The sequence below is a fragment of the Artemia sp. Qi Xiang Cuo genome, chromosome 1 (assembly GCF_049724085.1).
Source record: "Artemia sp. Qi Xiang Cuo chromosome 1, ASM4972408v1, whole genome shotgun sequence".
Taxonomy (NCBI): Eukaryota; Metazoa; Arthropoda; class Branchiopoda; order Anostraca; family Artemiidae; genus Artemia; species Artemia sp. Qi Xiang Cuo.
The window spans coordinates 26,599,442-26,622,451 of record NC_142794.1 but is presented as its reverse complement, the minus strand read 5'-3'; the positions used below and the strand labels follow the sequence as shown (position 1 = coordinate 26,622,451).

The 23,010-nt window shown below is 32.5% G+C and overlaps 1 protein-coding gene across 1 annotated transcript in view; it reads left to right on the top strand.

Moving 5' to 3' along the window:
* The window catches only part of LOC148956164 (gamma-aminobutyric acid receptor subunit gamma-2-like), a 68,394-nt gene extending 49,064 nt beyond the window's left edge, over positions 1 to 19,330 (top strand). Inside the window, exons 3-4 of the mRNA XM_089089533.1 lie at positions 6,121 to 6,417; positions 18,485 to 19,330. Coding sequence (XP_088945659.1) covers positions 6,121 to 6,417; positions 18,485 to 18,642 — 455 coding nt within the window. The 3' untranslated portion in view covers positions 18,643 to 19,330. The remainder of the gene's footprint in view (positions 1 to 6,120; positions 6,418 to 18,484) is intronic.
* The last annotated feature ends 3,680 nt before the right edge of the window (positions 19,331 to 23,010 follow it).

Below are 23,010 nucleotides of genomic sequence, written 5' to 3'. Positions count from 1 at the left end.
AGGATCCTTTTGATGCTAACTTAGACCCAACTTGCTGAAACTTAGATTTTTTTAATACTATCCGATGTATTGGATAAAACATGTTGATAATGAATTTATTCACTCTGATACTTAAATTTTGTCAATGTTATCTGACGTATCCAACAAAAGATGTTGATAAAGGATTAGTTCGCTATGATACTTAGACTTTGTTAATGTTATATGCCGTATCTGATAATTGAATATTGATAAAGAATTTATTCACTCTGATGCTTAGATTTTGCCAATTTTATTCTATATATCCGACAAAGGATGTTGATAAGGAATTTAATCACTCTGATATTTAGATTTCGTCCTTGTTATCCTTTGTAGATGACAAATGATGTTGTTAAAGAATTGAATAACTCTGATGCTTAAATTTTGAAAATGTTATCCGACGTCTCCGAAAAGGATGTTGGTAAAGGATCTAGCGTCGCAGTACGAATGCCCCCGTCTGTGTCTGTTGACCATTACCTCAAGTCCAGAGAACCAACATAATAAGACCGAGGTCCTACTCCATCATTCTATGCTGTGATACTCAGGCGCGATGCACCTCACTCTGATACTTAGATTTTGATAAAGTTATCAGATGTATTAGATAGAAGATGTTGAAAATGAATTTATTCACTCTGATACTTAGATTTCCATGAGATTTATCCCTTAGTTGATAGGAAATTAATATTTCAAACCTTCATCTCTTTTAAATAATTGTTTTCAGAAATTTAAAATAACTATTCTCAAGCCATCCGTCCAAAATAAAAAAAATTAATACGTATCTCTTAATGGAGTTACCATTCCCTGAGATTCATCCCTTTGTTTATAAGCTATTAATATTTTAAGCCTTCATCTCTTTTAAATAAAACTCAAGACATCCCTCCAAAATAAAAATAATATGTATCTTTTAATGCAGTTACCATTTCCTGAGATTTATCCCTTAGTTGATAGGGAATAATATTTCAAACCTTCATCTCTTTTAAATAATTCTTTTCAGAAATTTAAAATAATTATTCTCAACTCGTCCCTCCAAAATAAAGAAATAATATGTGTCTCTTAATGGAGATACCATTTCCTAAGATTTATCCCATAGTTGATAGGCAATTAATATTTTAAGCCTTCATCTCTTTTAAATACTAATTTCCAGAAATTCAAAATAATTATTCTCAAGACATCGTTCCAAAATAAAAAATAATATGTATCTCTTAATGGACTGCTTCAGATCTCTGGGCTGTATTCTCTAAAATATATATTTCCTCGCTAAAGGTATCTCAATAATAAAGGATTCACCTATGCCAAACTTCCTTAACAACTCTCTGAAATTATACTTAGTGGAGGGAAATTGTACCCTTATTTTTATTATAATTTAACAATTTCAAACAAATAAACGAGAATGTTAAAAGAAACAAGTAATCTCTTTACCCAAAATTTACATAAGGAGAAAAATATGGCCTTTCGGGATTTATTTATCAGCCCAAACCAATCAAATCACAAAATGCAGTTACTAAATTTGTCCAGCATTTCCTTGTCCCCCCCTAAAGAGTGTAATCTCTCATTACCCTATATTTTCATGAGGGGAACAGTAATGCCTTTCAGACATTAAATTCGTTGTGCAAATCAACATTTCTCATCAAATCACAAAATCCGGTTACTAAATTTTTCCAACATTTCGTTTTACCCCCCCCCCCCCAAAAAAAAAAATAGAACGTAATTTCTCATTACCCAAAATCTATATGAGGAGAAAAATATGGCCTTATAGGCGTTATTTATAAGCCTAAACTCATCAAATCACTAAATTCAGTTACTAAATTTGTTCAACATTTCGGTGTGCCCCCCAAAAGAGCGTAATTTCTCGTTACCCAAAATTTATACGAGGACACAAATATGGCCTTTTGGGCGTTATTTATAAGCCTAAAATCATCAAATCACTAAATTGAGTTACTAAATTTTTTCAACATTTCGTTGTGTCCCCCAAAAGAGTGTAATCCCTCATTACAATAAATTTTCATGAGGGGAATAATAAGGCCTTACAGGCATTATTTATAAGCCCAAACTCATCAAATCAATAAATTCAGTTACTAAATTTGTCCGACAATTTGTTGTCCCCCCTATTTTCATGTTTTTTGTAATCCATTTGTACTATACCTTAAATATTTACAGAGTAAAAATTGTGTATGTCGCAAAATGGGATACTGATTATTCTACTGCTTATGAACTATGTGAAGAAAGTAACTCTAGTATCGAGAGAGAGAACCTGAGGAATTATTTTATGGAACTGATTCAAAAGATGAAACGTATATTGAACCTGTAGGTGAAACCCCATAAACAATGATCTTTTTAATATCCCTAAACTGACTTCTCCTCCCGATAAACTTTCTTCTTTGGCCCAGTGACAAGCTTTCTGCCTTCATTTCAATTAATAACTCTATTTAATTTTTTTTTTCAAATTCATCTTAAAAAAAAACTTCACCTCAAATGTCCTACTGTACTCGAACCGCAAAAACAATAAAAAATATGAAAAAGGGCTTAAAATGAGCAAAGTCTAGACTCTGTAGATTCCCCTGAAATTTTATTTCCGTTTCTCAAGTTCGCCCATTACTTTGGACCAAAGAACAATCCAACGTTTCATGAACGTCTTCAAACTGTATATAGTCGTTTAAATTAACTGGTCTGAAAATGTGTTTGAAATAGGTGTTTCGATGTGTTTAATTTTTAAAGTGGTGGTAATTTCTTTATAATATTTATTTTTTGGTGGATGTTTTCATGAACAGCTGAATCGTAAGTGCCGAAGGCTAGTAAATAAAATTGTTATAATGAGGAAACATTTAGGCCATGGGGAGCTTTAAAAAAGTTAACATTCTAAATGTCATATTTGATAGTGTTAAGCAAAAAAGTGTCAGAATTAAATGTCAAATCCGTTCGCTTGTCTAATTCCCCAAAGATGAGGTCTGATATGACGTTCTGATAACTTTTTTCTTACACATTTATAACTCTTAATGGAGCCTTTATATTGAAAAATTGGGGGGGAGGTGTCCTCAAAAAGTTGGAGGGAGGGGGCCCCATGGTGGTTAGGGAGAGGGGCCCCTTTGACGTTGAGGTCCTTGATGGTTAGTGTCATTGATGGTTGCGGTACTTGATGGTTCATACCCATAATCATCTCACTAGTTGATTTCTAAGGATTTCTAAGGATTGTTCTGAATTTCTTTATTAAAATTCTTTTCTTGGCATCTACATCTTTATTAGTATCAACTTTTTAGTAAAATAGAATGCTAAAGCATATTTTCTATTGACAACACTGGTCAATGGTACTTGTGTATTATATAGAACACAGTCGAGAAGTAAAGCTAGGTCAAGTCACTAGGTCATCTTGACACCGACGACTCTATTACTTTCAACTTTTTAGCATACTCCTTTGCTAAGCAATAGTTTATATCGGTCACATCCCATATTGTGTACTTGGTTATTATAACGAACACAGCCGAGAAGTAAAGCTGGGTCATGTCACGTGATCTTTTCTTGGTGCCTACGGCTTTATTACTTTCAACTTTTTAGCATACTCCAATGCTAAACAATATTTTATTTGCTGCATCGGATTATACAAACCACAGCCACGAAATAAAGCTATGTCAACTCACTTGTCTCACTCTGTTTCACCCAAATCATCCTCTAAAATATCTCAAACTGTTTCGCCCAAATAATCCCCTAAAATGTTGATTAATCTGTTTCGCCCAAATAATCCCCTAAAATGTCGATTAATCTCTGACGGTTCCTTTGTTCTGAAAACTGTGCGCTGATATATTTAAATTCCCAGGAATCTGGCCTGATGGCACCTCATCCCGGTAGTATTGTAACTCTCTGATTGGTCTAGAAAAGTCCTTTACCAAGGACATTAAATCTCATCCTCGACTGGCACCCTTCCCCCTACTCCCGGGAGATGTAAGGTTCTTATGAAGAAGTGGTCTTGTGGACTTTAGAGGAGGCTCATTTGACTGGAATTGTGTACTTCTAGTTCCATTTTAAGGGTCAAGCGTAATGGAGAGAAAATAGCTCCCCCCTCTCCCTGATATCCTCTTTTCCCCAAACAAATTCGATCGAAATTATTAGACAGCCATTTTGTAGCCAATAGTTCAGAGAAAATATATCAATGTCTTCAGCAATCAAATATAAGAAATATTTTGGTGGACGTTGAAATAAATCAAAACAAACTATGAGCAAGTGGACTTTCAAAAAGGTGACAAAGCAATATCTCAAGAACATTTTATATTATTAAGTTAGAGTTTTAAGAGTAAGCTGTGGGGGAGTTTGAACTAGCCAGAAAGCAATATGTGTATACTTTTAGTAATACAACTACAGTTACTGCAACTAATGAAGATTAGAGTATTAAGGTGAAACTTCTAAGAAGGGTTTAGGGGGCGTTCCAATTAAACGAAAAAACTGTATACAGTTAGGTTTTCAAAAAGGCAAATAAGCAATATCATAGGCAGCACCGCTCTATAATGGCTAGAAATATCATTGAAACGTTTAAAGAAGCAAATTAGATTCAAAATTAAAAGTTCTAGGGTCCTTTCTAAGAGTAAAATGATATTGGAGGGCAATAAGCCCTCCTTCAACACTTATAAGACAACTATTTTGTTGAGCATAGTAGAACGGTCCAGCAAATATGTCCTTAGCGATATTGGGTATGTCAAACCCCCACAATTATGCCAAACTATGGATTCTTATAAAAAAAAACGAAAAGATATTTTTTTTTCATGAAAATGACTTTGTCAATAAAAAACGAACACAAATTGATCTGAAAAAACTTTTTCTACAAAACAAGTTTTTCAAAGAAAAGTAAAGAGCTCCAGTAAGCCAAAAATGGACAGAAATGAAGTCAAGTAATCATCCAAGCGTAAACCTACCACAAATCAATATCAATAAATAAATGAAACTCAAAATGAACAGAAATTTAAATAAATAGCGGAGTCATACTCGAAACGAGCAAAAATTAACATTAGTATGGCTGATGACCCCCATGCCTTCTCAAGACCACAAAATAATTTGTGCTTTACTGAAAACAAAATATGTTCAAATGTTTTCACTTTTTTTTACTTAAATTAGTAAAAAACTTTTTCTACTCATTTTTTTTACCCATTTTTTTTTATTTTAAGGAATAAATATCAGCATAGGTAAAAAAAACTGACAATCCACGTTTATTTTTTTTTCAGTAAAGCCTAAATTATGTTCTTGCCTTGAGAAGGCATGGGGGTTGTCAGCCCTAGTAATGTGAATTTTTGCTCGTTTTGAGTTTGACTCGGCTATTTATTATAATTTATGTTCTTTTTGAGCTTCATTTAATTTTTGATAGTGATTTGTGGTAATTTTACGCTTGGCAGATTACCGTATATGACTTCATTTCTGCCCATTTTTGGCTTAATAGAGCTCTTTTATTTTCTTTGAAAACTTTTTCTGTGGAAAGTTTTTTTAAATTAATACAAATATATGACACCGTCGTTCAGCCGGGGGGGGGGAGGTTGGCGTCCCCCTTGCCCCCCCCCCCTTGTGGGCGTCCAGGGATGTTGCGGTTTGAGCCCTATAAGTGATCGACAAGGGTCATGAAAGTTCACTTCGGAACTAGAGAATCCTGGATTTCTAAAGTTTTTCTGATTGTCAAGCATCTACTTTACCTTTCCATGGCAGAGGAACTCACATATTGTATCTGAATTTTAAATGTGAGCTCCCTTTGTCTGAGTTGCTAAACGAATTGCAAAACATAATCACAAATTTGAATTTTGCCGAATTAAATGGGTGTGAGCAATAAAAAAAAATTTCTTCCTATCTGCCGTCTATTTTTGTATTGTTTTATGTCATTTATGGTGTGTTTTGTCTATTTCTCTTGGTTCGATCAGTTGGGTCATTTCCTTCTTTCTTTGTGTTGCTGGTGTCTTTATTTGTGAATGAGGTCGTTTTTTGGTTGTTTTTTTTTTGCATTATGAATTCTTCATCCTTTTTATTTTGTTTCCGAAAAAATATCGAAATCAATAGATGGATAAGTATATAAACAAATAAAATTATGCTAATATTGTGATGTAAAACTTTGTAATTTTTATTTATCAACTTATTTTGCAGGTTTTGGAAACGTGGTGCTTGAAAATGCATGGGTAAAACTAAACCTAGCAAGATATCCTCAATTGCCAATTCTGTCAATATATCTCCCGGCCCTGATTGTTGTTATCTCATCATGGCTGGTATTCCTTTTGCCGGACAGAGAAGCAGGCACCAAACTGAGCATTGGAGTTACTTCATTTCTTACTCTTTTAACGATAACAGCCTATGCGGAAAAACAAATCCCAAAGGCACCATACGTCAGGGGTCATGATTTGTTTTTTGGTTTCTGCTTTGCAGCAATGTTTTTTTCATTAATTGGTAAGACAAAATTTCAATATTTAATAGGTAGATTCAGTAGGTTTCTTCTTTTATAAATTTCAGTATCTTATTGCTGTTGCGAAACTGTTTTCTTTGGATTTTAGGGTCGTTAAAAGTCAGTAATAAGGGAACTCACTTCCTCAAAAATTTATCACTAGAAAAAAATCCCTTCAGAAAATTATCTAGTATAAGGCCCTTTCAGTAGTTTTACTACTGATGACGGTCACTGTATATGTGACCGAAATATCTGGTATTTTTTGTGAATTTTCTATACACTGTCTATTAAAAAGGATTTTGTCCCTATTTTGAACTTTTATTTTAAGGCCATGCAAAGCTTCTGAGTTGGGTAAATTTTTTTGGGGTCAAGTATTTCAAGTTCAAATGAAAAGTGCAGATTGAAAAACTTTAGATAGCCAAACCTTTTTTGTCTTTGCTAAGAAAAAGTGACCCACCGAAGACTCATTCCCCTCTTTTGCATCATCTAGTTCTTATCTTCTTGATAAAAATTGTTATTTTTTATATGTAGTCAGATTCTCGGAATCTCATCACTGGAATTAAATGTCTGATGTGGTACCTCTGATACCAAAGTCCATCAATATAAATCCATCGTTTTTACTAGTGCATACATTAGCATATTTACTTTCATTGAAAAGCATCGTTGTTTCTTCCTGCCGACAGTAATATGGAGTCTAAGTTGAGAGTTTTAAGGAGCCGGAGTATAGACAGAGGAGTAGCCAGAGGTTTCAGTGCCCAGGAACTTTGTCATTTTTTCAAAATTCAGCCCTTCGCGCCAAACAGTCTGATCTATTTTAAATTTGTTTGATTACGCAAATTCAAACAGATTATTTTAGATCTTTTATCAGTTTTTGACCAATTTGTTAAGCCGTTTATAAGAAAATATTTGAATCTCATGATTCAGGTGTGTAACTTGAGAATTTTGACACAGATGGTTGATGGGACTACTTGAGAACAGTAGAAAATTTAACCGTAAAGCCTTAAGAAAATTATTGTCTGCTTATTACAATTGTTATGCTCTATATATTTCTATATTTTTTCCTCTTTCACAAACGGAAGACATTTCGTCTTTGAAAGTTCAATAATTCCAATGCTGCCAATATTTCTTTTCTTTTTTTCTCCATGGTAACGTGATGGGAAAAAATGTTTAAATTTTTAGGAAATGGGGTTTTTAACAGCTTCTGGATATTAGCAATAAAAAGTTTCTTTTGTTTTCCCGTTTTAAATGTGAATTTATCCTTTATAACTAATGTTTTATTTCTTTTCTTTATACTTTTGTTGTTTTTTTTTATTTTTACTTTTATGTTATTAGGAAGTTGTAGCAATTTTCCTTTCATTCTGGACACATTGTCTACAGCTGACCTATTTACTATTTATATAGTAGACTGTTCCTCCAACTGAATATTTACATAAATTTCTTTTCAGAATAAAATTTCACTATTAAATTCATTAAAATCAGAGTTACCAATCCTCAGGTATTTTCAAATGGCGATTCTTCCTCCCTTGACGATTTGGAAAATGAAGTTTAGAATTTTCGTTTGCTTTCGGCAAGATACCTTTCTTACCTAGGGTACAGCTTCTGTTGCAACCATAATATCCTTTTACATAATTGATGTTCTATATACCTCAAACACCTTTAAGAATTACATGCAAAAGAGTTATCCTATAACTCACCTGAATTACCGCCTTTAAGCTATACTATTCTTTTTTAATGGATAATTTTCCCTACTCTGACCAACATAGTCCCTATAGTTTAAATATATTATTAACACTTTGAAATGTACTGTGATTCTTTTATATCTCCGCCAATTAATTCAATTAATTCCACAAATGCCCCATTTCATCTTTTCATTCAGCTTATATGTAACATAGTTTTCTCTTAACTCTATTATTAATTACTGTTAGCCGCCAGTATCCCAAAGACTATAATACGTCCTGTTTCAACTTTCTAATCTCACTTATGATTTCTTATCCTAATATACATGTTTATTCGTAAATAATAATTGTACCTCATCCTAGTAAGAATGGTAACATATATTTTCGCCCCTCCTTAAAGTGTCTAGTAGTATCAACTCAATTCTAGTGACAATGCTAAATAATGGCCATGTTTTTCACTATCAACAACGTTAACATACAAAACCAGACTCCCCACCCCCAACAGGAAGCTTTTCTTCACCTATTATTAATTAGTTTCTTTTTGCTTAGAAAAAATATTTCTAGTATTGTTTTATGTATTGGAGGGCCGACAAAAAACAAGTAAATTTTCGGCCAATTTACATATTATCAGTGTTTGGTAAAATATTTGACCTGTCTATGTTATCTGATCTTAATGCTTTTTTAGAATATATACATTTCTTTCACAATTTTAAAAATTGGTTTCCTTGCGTAATACTCAACGAATAAGTGTGTGTAACTTTTTTTATAATCTGCGTTAGATTTTGAATTAATTCCTGCTAATATATTTCTGGATATTCAAAACACTGTTGATTACTTAGCCAACGAAATTCTTTTTTCGAACCTGTGTCAGTTTGGTATATTGGGGAATATTTAATCGTTTGTTTAATTGTTGTTTTAGGGGTAGATTAATTATTCTTTATCCACTGAAGAAATGAGTAACGATGTTTGTAGGAATCAGTTTTAGGGTCCGTGTCATTTCCAGTCAATGTAATTGATTTTCTTCATACGGTGACAAGAAAACCTTAAGAGTATCCTTAGTTAAAAATGTAGGCATATTAAAAATGTATGGAGCTAGAGTCAAATCGATGATAATATACAAATCTAGTTCAAAGAACCTTTAGAACAGGACTCCGAAGTTGGAGCTCTACGGCCCCCCTCCTTAGTAATCATTTCCAGAGGGTAAGGTTGATATTTGATGCAAATTTTTAGGCATTGTTGAGGTATTTCCGAGGACCCTTAACGAAGATACAACGTTTCTTTTAGTGTAAGTTAGATTTTCACAACCCCCCATCCTCCATGCTAAAAATTCTATAACATCCCCATCTTAACTTTTAAACGTAGAACATGTTAATCCATGCAATTCACACCGCAATACCATTATTTGACTGCCCTCACACCCCCTACCAATCATTCCAAAGACATTTTTCAGACTTTTTTGTTAAAAATTATGCCTTAATCCGGTGATTCAAGTTTTCCCAACCTATCCCTACGTGATACACCATGTCAATTCACACTTCCGTCACATTACTCACCTTACCATCCGTCATCAACGTGGCACCACGTCTCATCACCCCTCTAGGATATTTTCAACCGTTTTCACTCCGAAAATAAGCTAGGATATCTAAATTAAACATTGTATTTTTGAAGAGCGAGAAGTCATCATTTCTTTGCTACAGCGTGATACTCCTATCAATTTACGCCACAGTACCCCACTACTATTGCTCTGTGGAACCCTCTGCCATCACACCAGCATTCCTAAGAGATTTTTCAAATATTCTTGTTAAACTTTTTGTTTCAACCCATTGATTCTTTTTTTCGCAAGCCAAGTCATTTATGATGCTCCAAAAAAACACATCACACCACCATGGCATTACGCGCCCGGGCAACTACGGGGAAATTTTGACTATGAATATTCAAGGTTTTAGGGATTTAAGCAATTATCTTCAAGATTTTAACATTTACCTCATATATTTAATATTTTTAGGGCTTATGGCCCGAGGTTTGAGAATTGCATTTTCCATATTTTAATATTTTTACATATTTTTTACTATTTTTCTGGGGTTTAATAGATCCAGGGAATGAAAAAATTCAGCCTCGAGTTAGACGTATGACTCAAGCTATCTTTATGGTGTTGTGTAGTGGTTTTTCGTATCATTGTTACCTCCATTGATGGCTCAAAATGAATTTGTAAGCTTTCTCGTTTGAATCATATGATTCAGGATGTATTCATAGTGTTTTGTCGTGCTTTATCTTGTCAGTTTTACCTCTCTTGATGTTTCAAAGTGCATTTTTTTCAAAGGAAACGTATGATTCAAGATAATTTTATAGTATTGTATCGTGATTTACCGTGTCAGTGTCACCCCTATTGATGTTTCAAAATGCATTTTTAAAGTTTACTCGTTTGGAAAATATGATTAAGGATATTTTTTGTAGTTTTGTGTCGTGCATTATCTTAAGTGTTTTACATCTGTTGATGTTTCAAAGTTCATTTTTGAAGTATCTTTTTTGATACGTATGAATCACGATGTTTTTGTAGTGTAGTTTCAGGGTTTGTCTTGTCACTGTTACCTCAGTTGTTGTTTCAAAGTTCATTTTGGAATTATTTCGTTTGAAACGTGTCACTCAAGATGTTTTTATAGTGTTGTTTCGGGGTTTGACTTTCATTTTGGAAAGTTTTCCGTTTGAAATGTATGACTCAGAATGTTCTTGTTGTGCTGTATCGTCGTTTATCATGCCAGGGTCACCTAAGTTTATACTTTCAAAGTTCATTTTGGAAGTTTCTCGTTTGGAACGCATGTCTTGGGAGATTGCTGTTGTGACGTGTCGTGACTTTTCTTCATTACAACTCTTGATGCTTTCAAGGCGCATTGCGGGAATTTTTTCGTTAGAATCGTATGACTCAGGGTTTATTTATAGTGTTGTATCGTGGTTTATCTTGTCAGTGTCACCTCAGTTTATGTTTCAAAGTTCATTTTGTAAGTTTTTTTTTTTTTTGAAACATATGAATCAAGATGTTTTATGTACTGTCCGGGTTTTACTTGTCACTGTTACCTCACTTGATAGTTTTGAAGTGCATTTAGGAAGTTTCTCGTTTGAAACTTATGGCTTGGGATATTTTTGTAGTGATTTGTCATGCCTTCTCTTTGTTACTTTTCTTGATGCTTTTAAAGTGCATTGTGGAAGTTTTTTCGGTTGAATCGTATGACTCAAGATGTATTTATAGTTTTTAATCGTGGTTCATCTGGTCTGTGTTACCTCTGTTAATGTTTCAAAGTGCATTTTGAAAATTTTATTGTTTAAAAAATATGAGTAGTGTGAATGTTTTAATAGTGTTGTGTCATAACTTATCTTGTCAGTGGTACCCCAGTTTATGTTTCAAAGTTCATTTTGGAAGTTTTTTTTTCGTTTGAAACATAGGATTCAAGATATGTTTATACTGTCCTGTTTTGTCTTGTTACTGTTACCTCACTAGTTGGTTCAAAGTGTGTTTTGGAGATTTTTCGTTTGAAATAAATGACTGAAGATGTTTTTCTAGTGTTGTATCGTGGTTTATCTTATCAGTGTAACAAATATTTTGTTAATACTATCAAATTTCTCTTGGAAGTAACAGGTTTTTTCTTAATTAATTAAAAAAAAAAATTTCCGCAAAATACCTTTTCCAAAGAAAAGTAAAGACCATTTTAAACTAAAGCTCAGCAGATACAAATACCTGTTAAAATTCAAACTAAAAACGACCATAGATTACTATTAAAGATTAAATGAAACCCAAAACGAACAGAAATTAAATAAACAATCATAGCAAAAAGCATACAACAAGTAACAATATAAATTAATTAATAGACCTAAAAGCGACTAACCCTTAGATTGAATATGAAAGTCAAGCTTAAAACGAAAAAAAATATTTTGCTATTGAATTATAAATGAAATAACAAAAAAGTACAAAAGAAAATATTTGTCATAAAATTGGTTTTTAGTAAAGGGCCAAGGACGCAGTAGGCTATAGACATTTACAGTGAGAGAAGGAGACGGTACACAAACTCTTGTTTGTAGGGATTTTTATTCGTTTCAAGCTTGATTTGCATATTCAGTTTAAGTTTATCTCATTTTAAGATTTATTTATTCATTTACATTAATATCTACTGTATCTTTGTTTGCATTGATTGTTTATTTAATTTCTGTTTGTTTTAATTTTCAAAATATAAGCAAAATATTTTTTTTTGTTTTAAGCTTGATTTTGATATTCAAGCTGAGCATTACTCGCTTTAAGATCTATTTATTAATTTATTTTATTACTTGCTGTATGTTTTTTGCTATGGTTGTTTATTTAATTTCTCTTCGTTTTGAGTTTCATTTATTCTTTAATAGTAAGTTCTGGTCTTTTTGAGTTTGAATTTTAACAGGTATTTGTATCTAACGAGCTTAAGTTTAAAATGGTCTTTACTTTTCTTTGAAAAACTTATTTTTTGGAAATTTTTTTAATTAATTTTTGTCCGTTTTTGATTGGAAAAAGTTTCAAGGCTTTGAAAATTCCTTATTTCAAAGTCAAACTTTAAACAAAAATCTTTGAGTCTTTGAGTCCTTTTGAGTCTTTAAAATTGAACTAGAACTTTTTGTTTTGAATCAAATGAGCCCTCTCTGAAGTTTATACGAGCATCCCTTCTATAAGAACCATATATATCCCAAGAGTACAACTTACAACGCCTGTTCCTGGGCCCTGGGGGTCGTGTTGACCCTCGAGTCTTAATATCTGATGTATGAACTATTTAAAAAAAAATGGTCACCTCACAATTTTATAGCAGGGGTTTAAACTGATATCCGATAAAACCAAAGCCGTGGAGGACAGAATGGGCTAGTTGCCCTCCGATCTTTTTTTTACTCTGAGAAAATGAACTAGAACTTTTAATATCCATTCAATTGAGCCTTTTCTGAAGTTTAGACGAGCTCCTTATATTTTTGCCAACAAAACCCTTCTTAGTTCAGATATTTTAGCGAACTTCAAATTTTCTTCTTTCTAACGAATTTAAACTTATATGTTTTTGTAGCTAAACCTTCCGCGTTTCAAGAACGATAGTTGTTCTAAAACTTCAATTTCTTACCCCAATTTTGGTAACAAATCATTTAGTAATTCTAGAATATAAAATTTTTTCACGTTTCCTTCCTTTTAACAACCTTGAAGTTTCAAACTTTAATGACTAGACCTTTACAATTCCATGAATCTCAGCTTTTTATAGAAATTCTACAAATCTTGTTGTCTATCTTTGAAAAAGAAAACAATTTGTACTTCTTGAGTTGTAACAACTTTTGTATTTTCTGGCTTTTAGTGACTTTGAATTTTCATGTCTTTTTAATTACACATTTTGTATTCCAAAAATATTTGCTTTTTCTCATAAAAATCAAATGTTATTATTTTGTTTTTTGATAGCAAAAAACTTCCCAATTTAAGATTTAACATATTTGTATTTTCTTCCTTATAACAACTTTGAAAAAACGACTTTATATTGTAAGGACTTCCTTCTAATGACTTTATATTGTAAAGATTTATTGAAAACTGGGATTGCTTGCTACTGCAAGTTCAGACACTATATATGAAACTATGGTCTAATTATTGAAATTTCGGAATTATTTATTAATAAACTTATATTTCATCCACAAGAACCGGCTGAAGTTAACCGAATATTCATTGAACACAAAAATTTGCCGAAGAAAGTCAATACGGCGAAATTCATAACTCTGAAACCAATACGGCAGACTCAAAAATGCGGAACTCAGTGAAGCTCAATATACACACATAAAAATTCACTATGAAAAAATTTTAACTTCTTGAGTCAATATACTCACCAACAGAACCTCACCATACACACCTCAAATTAGATATAACAAGTTTTAACTTTGTTGAAACTATACAGGACACTCAACAATAAAAAACCTATCACATATATAGGGGGACACCATATAGTCAACAAATTATCATGCCTAATAAATTTTCATCAAGTCACAATCATAAAAACAGATATTTTACCCACTAAATTGTATTAAATAAGCCTAATATGGCGAAAATACGTGAATAAAAAGTGAAAAATACACAAAGTAGATAAACCTAATTGAAAAAGTTGAAAATCTACCCGGAGAAAGTTGTTTTGTCTCCATAGAAATAAGGAGAACTGATACATTGACTACCTTCTTAAAACATAAAGAAGCCTATTTTTGGGTGTCTTCATTAAAATATAATTGGAATAGGTTAATGCAAGTGAAATTAGATTGATGTGCAACTTGAAAGATTTTTATTAGTTTTTTTTATAGTTTCATGTATTGTATAATGTATTTTTCTATTCTGGTTATTTTTAAGAAGTGAACATAAATCCCACTCCCCCTCCCACAACAAAAAATAATATTAATAGGAATTTTCATATGTTTTACTTGAGTTTTCATAATTTCACATATAGCTTACTGAATTTGCAAGTTTTAAGGATTCTTATAAAGTATTTCCCAAACAAGATATGGAGCCTTAGCAAACCTTCTAAAAATTTAAATTTTTGTCAACAAAATTCAGCTTTTTGTTCAAGTAATTTTTTTGCAAATATTGTGCCTAACTTTTCATTCTTCTTGACCTTCCCCCTAGGTTTTCATATTCTTCAATTATTGTCCTTAATTTTTCACGTTTTTTCATTTTTCAAGGAATTTACGTTTATTTATTTTTGATCACATGATTTTATCATGTCAATTTTTTGCTCATTTCGTCTTTAAAATTTTTTGTCATTTAGTTCTTACCATTTGCAATTTCTGTCCACTTAATTTTCGATTTTATACTGTTTCCTAAGTTCTTACCATTTTTATTTTATTTCTGAGTTTTCGCATTTTTTTTCAATTTGGCTCGTCTTTTTCCGGTTTTTAATTTTGTCCCTAATTTTTCACCTTTTTTAATTTTTTCTCTTGTTATTTCGTCTTTTACAGTTTTGACCATACGTATTCACAATTTTTTTCATTAAAATTAATTCAACTGTTTCGCAATTTTTTTTTCTTTTTCGGTTTTCATCCTCAAGTTTTTTTGAATTTTTCAATTGTTGTTCACTTAATTTCGTCTTTAAAATTTTTGTTTCATAATATTTTATTCGGGTGGCTTCGTATTTTTCAGTTCTTGTTCACATGGTCTTGTCAATTAAATTTTTCACAAAAGTTTTAAAATGTACTGCTTTTATGAGGGTAAATTTCTTACCATTTCAATCTTTATTCAACTGATGCTGTCTTTTTGCCATTTTTATTCATGTAATTTCTATTTGTTTCAGTTCTACAACCTTTGTTCATTAAATTTTGTTTCAGTTTGATCCCTTAGTTTTCACGATCTTATTTTTGTTCGTGTAACTTCGTCTTTTTGAGTTTTTTGTGCTCATCTGCTTAACCGTAAGAATAAACATGGAAGAAATGAGATTGGTTACTAAATAAAAATTTAATATAAACGGCCACCTTGGATACGGAATTTTTTTTTTACTAACTAGCAAGAATAAACAAAGGAAAACAAGAGTGGCTACTAAATGTCAAATGTGTTATAAACAGGCTCCTCAAATAAGGAAAACTTTTCCATTTAACTGCAAGAATAACAAAATCGTTGAGACGAATCTGATAAATTCCAAGCACTTGAGATACGCTTGGTTTCATATTTCAATTAATTAAAAAAACAAAAAGTTTTTCTGAGGGAAGTAAATAGCGAAGTTGAAACTTAAAATGAACAAAAATTATTACTTCACAGCCTATCTGACATACATTAATTAAACTAATGCAAATAAATCAACTGGTGATATTTCTCTGTGTTTGTAGGATTACAGAAAACTAGCACTTATCTAACATATATCAACAAAACTAATACAAATAAATCAACTGGTGATATTTCCCTGTGTTTGTAGGATTACAGAAAACTAGCGCTTTAGTGAAAACACAAAAGCCAAGTATAAAAACAAGAATATTGATTTAGGAGTCAAAATTAAATACGTAGCTTCATAACAATAAACTAATCTATTTAAAGTCATTACACATCATATAGAATATTGGATTGATTTATCAGGTTACATCTTGGTCTCAACTAGTATTTCCCGAAATAAAGAACATATCAACCGTAATATGAACTCTAGAAATCCAGTTATTTCTCTCTATAAAACGAAGAATTTTAAGTTGTGATACAAATTCTAAAGCGAGTATGTAGTCCTAATACTAATAAGATTTCTTCACTTCAATCTTGTCTACAAAATAATCATGAAATGTCCTTTTCAGATCCAAAACGACAGTCAATCATTGAACCAAGCTTATTGTGCTGAAGTGATGCCGCATTGAACGAAAAATATAAACATAACAACAATCTAAAAATGCTATAATTTTATACTGTTAAAAGTGTCCTTAAAAGGTTACCTCCTATATTGTTTTGTGTTTTCAGTAAAGCGCTAGTTTTCTGTAATCCTACATAGGGAAAAATCACCAGTTGATTTATTTGCATTAGATTTTCTGATATACGTTAAATAGGCTGTGAAGTAATAATTTTTGTTCGTTTTAAGTTTCATCTTTGCTCTTTACTTCCCTCGGAAATACTTTGTTTTTTTAATTAATCTTTGTTTGTTTTTGATTAAAATTTAATGTAGAAACAACGCTGCCATGATCTTTTTTTATTTATACCGAATAATGTATGTTCGTTTTAAGTTTTAATGTCTATCTTTAGTTTCAGTTGAAAATCTATTTTTAATATAATTTCTAATTATCACCGATCTGGGAGAGATAGGACACCTAGAAAATACTGTAAACAACCTTGACAGCTACGAAAAACTTTCAGTCTATGCAGAATTTATAAGAAGCCCGTAAATTATAGCTTTTGAATGAGCCATCAAGCATCTCTCTATGATGTTTTGGTATCCCGTTAGGCCTGTTGAAAGCAAAGAAAGAAAAAAAAAACAACAAAAAAACGGGAGAAAGATCAGTGCTACCGATGCAAAAAAGTGATTTTCCTTGTTTTTCATGGAGGGGGACTGTAATTTCCCTGTACAAGGTTTTCAACCACGTTGATTCCAATGGTACACTTTTCATTTTGATCTGACGCCATTTCTAAGGGGTTTGAGGCTTTTTTGAAATCACCATAAATATCCTTTCGCAATAAACTTTTACTTTTAAGACGAACCAAAATAATAGTTAACATTCCTGAGCCAATGTTAGATGGGAATTTTTTTTCACTAGGCGGTGTTTTTCAAAGCACATTTTTTTCACTTTCGGTAACTATGGGCTGTATTTCGCTCTTTACTAGGTTGCAGCTACCGCTGCAACCATTATACCTTGCCGGGACACGCTTTAAAAAATGAGCCTACAAAATGACTAAAAAAACAATAACGGATATCGATACCGTTATTCCTGATACGATACATGCGATACCAATACGTCCGATACCGATACACGCAATATAGTTACGCTCAATACCACATACAGCCCTTCCACAGGAACTATGGAGGGCCATATCATCGTCAAAACCATATATGTTGAACCTTTGAACTATGTTAAACAAAATGGCTATCTCGAAATTTTGGTTGGATGACTTTGGGGGCGGGGGCCGGTAGAGAGGGGGGCTAGTGATCCTTCAATCTTTTTGGTGACTTCCAAGGGGCACTTACAAATTTAATTTCCTTTCAAATGAGCTATTACGCGTCTCTCTGTGATGTTCTGGCCATCCTCTAGCCCTGCTAGCAAAAACGGGAGACAGATCAGTGCTACCCATGCAAAAAAGTCATTTTCCTTAGTGTTCAAGATGGGGGACTGTATTATCCTACAAAAGTTTTTGGACCATGCTGATTCCAATGGTGCACTTTTTTTCGATATGACGCCATTTTCAAGGGGTTTCAGGCTCTTATTTGAAATCATCATAAATTTCTTTTCGCAATAAACTTTTACTTCTAAGATTAACCGAAACAATAGTTATCATTCCTGAGTCAGTATGAGATTGCAATTTTTTTTCACTAGACAGTTTTTTTGAAAATACGTTTTTCAACTTTGGTTCTAGTGGGCTATCGCTCACTCTTTACTAGATTGCAGCTGCTGCTGCAACTATGATAGATTCGCCTGGTCAGGGGAATCATCAACAACAAAAGGAGAGTGTGTCTCTGAGTTAATGGTATACCAGCATCAAAATCAGCACTTTATTTTTAAGTTGCTTTACTGTTACTTTAGTACAAGGCATCGACTTTGCTTTTAAGGGGGTTTTAATTATAAGAATTAATGCAAGCATTGATTGATATTATATAAAAATATTATATAAGAATATGAAAAAGAAGGAAAATAAATAGTTAGCTGTACATTATTATTTCCTGTTTTGGCAATAGTATAATTAATTTCAATTTCTATTTTATTTCAGCTCATATTCAAAATCGGTTGCGTTGTATCCAGGATGTTGTTCCCTGTGGAAAACCAAAAGGAAAGAGATGTTCCGCTTTTTCTTGTTTTTTGTTCTCATTATTGTTTTTCAATGCTTTTTACTGGCCAAGTATCATGTATTTCTCCGGGTACTTTTAGGTTTCTATCTGATTCTATTCATGTCAATTTAATATCTACTGATCTGTTCTTCACACTCAAATATCAATCTACCTACTATCAAAATGTCAAATGAAGCAATGTTTTTAGATCATTCTCCATTTTCTTAATATACAACACAGTAAACAACTAATTTTCTATACGGCATAAGAATCAATGTCCAATAGAACTTTTCTTATCAATAAATTATCAATATACACCCTTCCTACTTACTTACGAAAATACTATACCACATGTGAGCAGTGCTCTTAATTGTATGCATAATTTCTAAGTAATTTGGTAAGGCAAATTTAAAAAAATGTTGTGAATTATTTTTAGAGTACATGTCTCAACTTTGGCTAGAACTGCTCAGTTATTTGCTGTGGGAACCGTGAAAATCATCGGATAACGGAAACTTTCGGAACTATTTCAGGGGTTGACATACAATCCAAAAGTAGTGCCTATAGTAATTCGGGTTCTATAGAACCCATAGAATCCCTTATTATATGTACTTCTCTGGGGAACTTTTGGGTGCCAAATTTAAGATGAAAAGTTGTATAAGGAGGAATTTGTTGTTTACTGAATAGACAATACACTCAGTTTTCACAATAAATAGGAATTGGAGATGGAGAGCTAGAAAATGGAGATTATAGTGAAATCCTGAATTTGCTTTTGTCAATTAGTTTTTGAATTATAATAAATTATAATTTAGTATTCAATCTTTTCTAGTGCAAGCACTCTTTTCGTCGAAATTATTACCTGTTTTGACATAGCAAAACGATGTTGATTCTTCAATTGTTTCAGCAAACTATTTAAAACTGTTTTAAAACATATTACCTACAAATTATGAGTAAAAGCTTATAACATTATAACTTCTTCGTACTTCTGAACGAAAGAAAATCAAAACGAAAGTTAGCCCTTTTTGAAATAACAAAATGAAAAAGAAAAACACAAATGTTTTTAGTTTCATCATTACTTTCCTAATACCTTGACTAGGGGTTTTTTTCTTGTGGAGGTCTTCAAACAGTTCAAGGCAGCAAACTGAATGTAATTAGCCGACTGTGCCGGTAGTAACCGAAAATTTATAAAAAAAAAACTCCATGAAATTAAACATATTGTAAAGCTTTATAGCAGAGGTTTCAAGATTCTATCTGCAATAGATGGTATTTTGCACTTTTTCCTAGAAACCATATCAGAATCTTGTTTATTTGAGATTTTATTCATTTCTCTGTTAGTATTCTTTCTAGGGGAGATTGTAGCTAACCAACGATTCTTACAACAGTAGTAAGAGACCGTATACTCCTAAGGAAGTCCAGATTTGGGAGTCCAACTGGACTCTAGTCAGAAAATCTAAAAATAACCTATGAGGTTAAATCTACTCATGTTACTAACGAGACTTCAAATAAGGTAGACTTAAAATAACCAAGAGGCCCTAACAACCACTTATAGCAACCCGAACTAATATTTAAGTGAACAAACATTATTTCAATTTCCGATGAGAGAAAAGGGTTAAAAGAATTTGACCCAGTTTATAGAGAGGAATATAATGCAACACCGTCATGTAAGAAAATACATCTAATATCTACTTAGCCGATAAGGCTGAGGGGTTGGGAAAATATCATGCATAGAGTTGGTTAACTTAGGTTAGGTATTTAAAATAATGTGTCCTGGACAGCCTGCTTTTCAGAATGAACAATATATAGTTAACAATATAGACAATCAAAATGGCGTTAACCATTTCTTTGATGTAAGTTTCTTTTTTATAATTAAATAGTTTATACATAATTAATTTAGTTATTACCTTTGTTCTAAGCTACTATCCTTAAGTATATCATTTATGATTTCTCTCTAAACTACTGACTTCCTTTCAAATTATATGTTTTTCGCCAAAACTCTTTCTCTTGCTTACCTCGTATTAGGTCCATTAAACTGTGAAATAGGGGAATTTTAGACTGTTCCGCATTCTTGATTATTAGCAGATTCCATCCAAATATATGGACTGATAAAAACGGTTATTTCTACAAAAAAAAATTTTTTTGAGGGGGGGGGGGGGATTGAACTCCCCCCCCCCAAAAAAAGATTTTTTTTCTGTCTCGTAAAAACGTAACAAAAATGGATATAAAAAAATTTGGTATGTGTTTTTTGAGGTTTTTTGTTTACCCTAACCTCTCCCCCCTCCGAAGTTTTTTCAGCAAAGCCCCCCTACGAAAAAATCCTGGGTAGAGCCTCATACGAAACGATATTACGAGATGACGAAAAAATCTCGTAATGGCTAATGACTGCTCAAATGTTTATTCCTACCAAAAAAATATATTTTATTCTAAACAAATGGTACACCAAAATGGGTTTATGGAACCTTAATTTAGAGATCTGGACATCTCATAATGGCTAAAAACTGCTAAAAATGTTTATTTTTACTATAAAATACAGTGAATACTAAACAAATCATATACACAAATGGGTTTATAGATCCTTGATTTAGAGGTCTGGCTATCTTGTAATCGATAGGGACTGTAAATATTTATTTCGACCGTAAAATACAGTTTATTCTACGCAGAGTGTACGCACAAATGGGTTTATAGATCCTTAATTTAGAGGTCTGGCTATCTCGTAATGGCTATGGACTGCTAAAAACGTTTATTTCTACCAAAAAAATAGTTTATTTTAAACACATGGTAAGCACAAATAGGTTTATCGATCCTTACTTTAGAGTTCTGGATAGTGGCTAAAGACTTATAAAAAATTTTGTTTCTACCAAAAAATATAGTTTATTCTGAACAAATAATACCCAAAAAAGGGTTTATAAATCCTTAATTTAGAGATCTGGCCATCTCATTATGGCTAAAAAAATGCTAAAAGCGTTGATTTTTACAAAAAATACGGTTTTTTCTAAACAAATTATACGCACAAATGGGTTTATAGATCCTTGATTTAGAGCTCTGGCTGTTTCGTAATGGTCAAGGACTGTTAGAAATGTTTATTTCTATCAAAAAATACAGTTTATTCTGAACAAATGGTAGCCACAAAGGCGTTTATAGATTCTTAATTTTGAGGTATTGTCATCTCATAACATTCAGAGTTCAATGAGATAACACCAAAATTGAATTGGATATTATTGCCTGTCTGGATTTATTTCGGTGAGTTCATTATTTATTCCAAGTGAATTATTGACCTGAGTTAACTGTAAGAGGATTATAAATTAGAATCTAGTTTGCTTTTAATTTGACCTATATTTTGATATTCATTAATTCAGTGTTTTTTCTTGAATTAATAGTGTGAAATTTTAATTTGTGTGGCAATTGCGATAGCCATGAAAAGCAATTTGCTAAGTGGAATTGAGGAGGATATTATGCAATATTTAAAATTAGTTTTAAATATTGAAAAATCAGTTATATTAGTTTTTGGAAATGATGAAAGGGAAAAGAATAGGTTTTATTTTAAAGGGAAAGAGATGAAGGAAGTTAATGATTATATTTATTTGGGATGTAAGTTCACAAGTTCAGGGAAATGGAGTGATCAGGTGCAAATAGCGAGTTGGAAGGATCAGAAGGCTTCATGGGCATTATTGAAGAGTCCCCTTAGGCATCTAGGACCGGCAGATATTAAGCTACAGAAGAGAATTTTTGAGACGAAGGTAGGCCCATCATTGAGTTACGGTGGGGAAGTTTGGGGTTTTGATAGAGGTGAAAAAATAGAGAGAATTTATTTAGGACATGTCAGGAGACTTTTAGGGCTAAGCGGGAAATTTAATAATCTGGTGTTAAATGGTGATCTAGGATTGTTTTCATTGAGAATAAAAATATTGGTTAAAATGATAGGATACTGGGAAAAGGTGATTGGCTTACAGAATAATAGGTTAGTAAATGCAGCTTATCTGGAGGTGTTGCAGGATAGAAGGAAATGTTCATGGGCTTCCCAGGTGAAATCAATCTTAAATAGTTGTGGGTTATCAGGTGTTTAGAATGAAGGGAAGGGGATAGGGCTGGAAGTAGGAAATGTAGCAAAACTAATAAAGGGAGTGCTTGAAGATCAGGAGATTCAGAAATGGCAGTGTGAAGTCGCAGCCTCGGTGTCCCTCGGCGTTTACCGGCAAGGGAAGGAGGTCTGGAGATATTAAAGCGGGTTTAAATAGTAAAAAAATTAAGTGGTATATATCAGAGAGGGGTAATTTCCTAGCACTTGGAGAAAGGAGGAAATATTTAGGGAGGATAAAGGTAATGGACGGTCCTTACTCATGCCCTATGTGCGGAGAAAATGGGGAGGATCTGCTTCACTTCATGGCCCTTTGTCCCGAATCACAGGATCTAAGGAAAGATTTATTTTTTTTTAATGTGGGGACAAGTGAGTGGTTGGTTTCAGTAATGGGATCAA